The sequence below is a fragment of the Nelumbo nucifera genome, chromosome 4 (genome assembly GCF_055504915.1).
Source record: "Nelumbo nucifera cultivar China Antique chromosome 4, China Antique-T2T, whole genome shotgun sequence".
Classification (NCBI taxonomy): Eukaryota; Viridiplantae; Streptophyta; class Magnoliopsida; order Proteales; family Nelumbonaceae; genus Nelumbo; species Nelumbo nucifera.
Window position 1 is genome coordinate 38,515,018 of NC_142652.1, and position 5,221 is coordinate 38,520,238.

A 5,221-nucleotide genomic window follows, 5' to 3' on the forward strand; every position below is an offset into this window, starting at 1 on the left:
TTTGCTACTTTTCTTAATCCGTATCATTATGATTGTATTCTTTGAAAATGATTTCCAAAGCTTCAATTACAATTTCAATTTGCTAGGCTAATCTAGCAAAGTGTTTTGTGTTTCAATTAATTCTCTACATGGCTGAGTAAGCCTGCTTAGCCACACTCAATTTGTGCAAAACATTGCCAAATACATCATAAAACATAATTTTGGCATCACTCTGAGTGAGTTGCACAGACATGAACCCTTGCCCATCATAGTAGAACTTCACCCCATCTTGGTTCAATCCACCAAAATCACCCCTCCATGCTCTTGACCCTCCTCCACTGGTCAAAAATTGGATTGGACTGCATAGAAAGCTCATTTACTTAGTCTTAAAACCAACTTCTCTTCTTCACAAGCAACTCCTCATCATATCAATTAGTTTGAACAATCTTACCTGACTGTGCTGCTAATGTGCTCCAAGCAATGGTCATGCCCATTCATGTAGAAATCAACATTGTTGGCCTGGAAATTCGGGAAATTCATTATGTGTTTAACTAAATGAAGTCATAACCATGAATTCTTCTTTCTTCTCTGTTTTCAAGTTTTAACCCTCCCATTCTTCTTTTGATTACTTACCTCAAGGATTGGAAGAAGCTTCTTGACTAGCTCCTGGGTATCACCATGATATCCAATACTTCTGATCCCATGGTGACCAATGACGATCTTCCACTTGGCAGTTGATTCTCTCAGTGCCAATTCGACGTCCTAGTTACAGAGTTAATTGAACATTTGGTCTGTTGTTTACATGAAAATGAGTTCCATATACAATATATAGGGAGGAAGGTTATAATTGAATTACCTTAAGAAGGTCTGCAACATAGTCCTTTTGAGGAGAAATACCATTCCAATCATAGGTATGATCCTCTGGATTGCTAAAATACTTCTCTACAAAGGGGGTTGTGTCGACGAAGAAAAACTCGGCGATTTCTATCAAATAACAAGGAAAATAATGTATCATCTGGCTTCTTTAATTTTGATCCTAGCAGATGAAGTTAAGAGAAAATCTTAGAAGGAGAATTATGTCACCTGCATTGAGAACAAAAGATCTTAAACACAGCCATCTGCCGTCTATCTTCCTAAGAACAGGGCTCAGTTGTGCTTCTACATCACCCCTATAGTCATGGTTGCCCAAAACTGCATATTTTCAGTTCAAAAGCAGAAAAAAAAAAGTTAAATTTCAAGATAAATAAAGAAAGTTCATTCGTTTCTAACCCATTTCAGTCTATACCCACCAGAGTACCATTGCTTCTGCAAGCTCTTAGCAGTGTATACATTGGTAAATGATTCTTCAAATGCTGTATCATCGATGCCCGTCAATCCGTTCTCGTAGAAATTATCCCCAGTAGAGATAATGAAATTTATATCGAGCTCTTCTCCGATCCTCCCCATCTATATAATGAACAAAGAGATACAAATCAGGTTCATGATTTAATGACTCATTGCATTCTGTAGTCTCACCTCACGCAGTCACGCTACAAATAAAACAAATAAGTGCCATTTTTCTACACGTCGTAACTTGTGAGTAGTAAAAAGAGGAGCAACTGTGAACACTTGGAAGAAACTATAAAAACATTTTTACAAACTGTAATTTTAAAAATTTAATGCAACCACAGAGCAACTTGAAGAGGCTGTAAAGAAATAGAAAAAGGAGGAAGGAGGAAAAGAAGTGATATAGAAGAGTTAATGTATATAATAACCTGAAAGGCAACTTGACCCACCTAACAGGATGAAGAGGAGGAAGAAGAAGAAGAAAAAGAAGTGATATAGAAGAGTGAATGTATATGATAACCTGAAAGGCAACTTGAGATTGATTGTAAGCTCCTCTTCTCCCCCAGTCTCCAATGACCAAAAAGCTAAGCGACCCATCAGCATTTGAGGGGTGCTCAAACCGTTGAAGCTTGGCAAGTGTGGAGAACAAACATGAGCCAAGAGTAAAGGCCAAGACAAGGCACAAAGCCTTGGATTTGTATTTGTAGGAGAAGCCAGCCATGGCTCAGAGGGAGGGAATAGAGGACAGAAGTTGAGAACAAACGAGAGAGGAGCTATAAGTCTTCAAGATTCAAAATGTGCTTCATCAATGCAGCCTTTTATAGCCGTATAGAACTTGACCCAGAAAAGCAATCGATTGAAGTATTAAAGAATCACGCAAGTAAGGCGCGTGAAACCTGATCGAACTGTCATTTTTATTTTTTATATAAATTAGATGAACATATTTGGGTACGAAACGTATACAAATATTAAAATCAGGCTGTAATCAATCAAGAGGCAGGGAGTGGCATAAATAATTCTACGTGAACGGATCAGGCCAGCCAATTGTGGGTCCCATCAATAGATCCTTGATCACATAATCTTGATAATATTTATTGGGTCCATCCTTCCAAATAATATTGAGATAATGACATTGGGTGGGTGAGTGATTTAGAGAGAGAGAGAGAGAGAGAGATGGGTCCCACTCCCACCAAGGAAGAGGCTAGGTAAGAAAGTTGGTTAGTTTTTTCTTGTCGAGGAAAGTTGGTTAGAAACATAGAATAGCTAGAAAGTGAGTTGGAGAAGAATGGGGAAACCGAAACCTCACACGCCTTTCATTTGTTTGTACTTTTTCCATATGGGTCTGATTTTGGGATCCTCCTATACACATCTAGATATAGGCATCTAGTGTTTCAATTATCGGTGTTAACAAGTATTGCCTAGGCTCAGTTTGGAAAGAGTACAATAGAATAGAGTGAGCCCTAATTTCTATTTTCTACCTACCTCAAGACGACCCCTCACCCATATCTTTACATCCAGGGATCTCAGTCTTCTGGATGTGATGGTCGCACATAGAAAATATGACCCTTCGTTGGAGAACTATGATCTGAGGGGTTAGATCTCTAATTCTCTATATGCACACAGCTTTGAGAAGTATGATTTGCTCTGTCCTTGTGATTTAAGCCCTGTTTGGGAGGGCTGAAATGAATCTTCAGCTAAGCTGGTTAAACCGCTTTGTAGTGCTCCCATTAAGCCTTTCAGAGGCTGAGGTGGAATTTTGTCAAAATTTAAATGGGCTGGGTCTCAAGCACAAAACAGTCTAAAATGTTAATTTGGGCCCACCTGAATTGCACCCCTATAAGGCCATGTTTGGGAGTGTTCATGTTAAAAATAAGTGCTTAAAAACAAGTTCTTATTTGAATAAGCACCTATTTGCATTTGGCACCCAATTTTTTCAAGTGCTTATTTTTAGATTAGGTGTTTGGTGGTTTTTTTCTCTAATAAGCACTTGTGACTCTTTTGCCTTTCATTTTCTTTCAAATTTTCAAAAAATCTAATCCAAAGTGAATGAATAAAAGTACTTTGATAGAAGTGCTTTCACAAAAGTGCTTTTATTAAAGTACTTTCATAAAAATGCTCTTATAGAAGTACTTTCAAGGTGCTTTCGTAAAAGTGCTTTCATATAAAAGTACTTTCATAAAAGTGCTTTCATATAAAAGTACTTTCATAAAAGTGCTTTTATGTAAAAGTACTTTTATAAAAATACTTTTATAAAAGTACTTTTATAAAAGTACTTTTGTAAAAATACTTTTATAAAGTACTTTTGTAAATGTGCTTTCATAAAAGTAACAATATTATTGCTAAAAGTAACAATATTGAAAGGGTATATTTGGTATTTTAAAAATTTATCGGGGACAAGTCTGGGAGAAACAAATTGAATAAGTGATTATTGTATGAGCACTTAAAAAAAAAACTGAAATTTTGGGATTAAAAAATAAGCCCTCATTTTTAAAATAACCACTTATTTCTGGCTTATTTCCCAAACATCAGTATGTGTTAAATGGTGATATCAGCCTAAATAAACACTTATTTTTAAGCACTCCCAAGCATGGCCTATGTCTATAACTGACTGACAACTAATTTTGGCTCTTATAAATTGTTTCTGTAGGGCCCACCTTGGAAAGGTAGAAGCTGTTACACTTCAGCCCTCCCAAATCAAGCAATAAAGAGGGAGTACCTAACATTCCTGACCCTGGAACAAAAATCCTTTGCTAGCAAAGTTAGGTCTGCAAATGTCTTAATCAGAATTGGGTCCAACTCGGGTCCATACATTTAAAAGGATGTAAGTAGATCGGATGGGATTCGAATCCGGGTGTATTTGACTCTGACTTGGTAATGTAAATCTTATGTCTGATCTGATTCGATGATTCAATAGGATTTTACAAAGGTCAATTCGAATTTGAATCCATTGAGGTTGGATATCTGAATCTAATCCGGTCCAATTTAGTTTGTGTAAAATTTAGTAAATTATTTAAACAAAAAAACATAACAATCTAGAAAAATAAAAATACAAGCAGTTTTTCCAACTATTTTTATCATATGGGATGACCTGAATTTTAATCGGATCATATTATTTGATCCAATCTGATCCGAAAATCTGAGTAGGGAGAGAGGGGATATCCAAACCTATAAAGTAAGAAAATTTTTACAAACTTTGTATAAATTTTCTTATCTTTTCTTTCATTTTCCTACTTTTTTCTTCAAACCAAATACAACCTAAAGGTTCAACCACGGACCCAAATCGCTAATACTCAATAGTCAATACCCAGTAGTCCCATACACAAATCTACTTGTTTGGGAAATTGTGAGGGCTGAAGTGCAACAGCTTCCAGTTTTCTGAGGTGGAGCCTACGCAGACAGCCTATTGGCTATTGGAGAAAAACCTGAAGAGCCCAGATCTGATGTCTATAAGTCATTTGAAGGGCTGTTTGTTTCAGCCTCTTTGAATAGGGGTGCACTTCAAAACAGTTGAAGCAGAATAACTGCAAGGTTCTACTACATTTATTTTTTACACTTCTCAGACTAACCAACCACTGTGTGACATGTATTTTATTGCACGTGTCTATAAGCCTTTACACGTGAGAGTAACTGAGAGTTAGACAAATCCCGATAATTGTCTGGTTAGTGCAGGAAGTGTAGAAAACCTGTTTTTACCTGATAAGCCCAATTGTCCTCTGGGGCCCAATTCAGGCTGGAAATTGGGTATCTGAGTCCAAGAATTTACACCGTGTCAGGCCCGGAAGCTTGGGTTGGGCCCATTAAAATTTTGAGAACTCCATTTGGGACTGCCCAAGTTACTCTAGGGCTATGGCTTGACAAGGGCCAACCCAAACCCGAGTTATTCCAAGTCAAGGTTTTTATGGGCAGGCTCAGGATA

General features: G+C 37.1%; 1 protein-coding gene across 1 annotated transcript; it reads right to left on the reverse strand.

Annotated features, from left to right (window-relative positions):
• LOC104607263 (purple acid phosphatase 4-like) lies at window positions 1-2,109 on the reverse strand. The gene is made up of 7 exons (XM_010272865.3): window positions 1,826-2,109; window positions 1,269-1,425; window positions 1,063-1,170; window positions 836-963; window positions 613-741; window positions 431-498; window positions 1-338 (listed from the first exon to the last, which is right to left on the reverse strand). Exons 1-7 carry the CDS (start codon window positions 2,024-2,026, stop codon window positions 125-127), a joined length of 1,005 nt encoding a protein of 334 aa, XP_010271167.1. The 5' UTR covers window positions 2,027-2,109; the 3' UTR covers window positions 1-124.
• Between the last annotated feature and the right edge of the window lie 3,112 nt (window positions 2,110-5,221).

What these genes read in the sequence shown, in the direction of transcription:
- LOC104607263 (XM_010272865.3), bottom strand. Translation starts at nt 2,026, where the DNA reads ATGGCTGGCTTCTCCTACAAATACAAATCCAAGGCTTTGTGCCTTGTC. An exon ending in AATCTCAAGTTGCCTTTCAG is followed by an intron (nt 1,426 to 1,825) that starts GTTATCATATAC and finishes TTCATTATATAG; the next exon opens with ATGGGGAGGATCGGAGAAGA. An exon ending in ATGTTGCAGACCTTCTTAAG is followed by an intron (nt 742 to 835) that starts GTAATTCAATTA and finishes CTCTGTAACTAG; the next exon opens with GACGTCGAATTGGCACTGAG.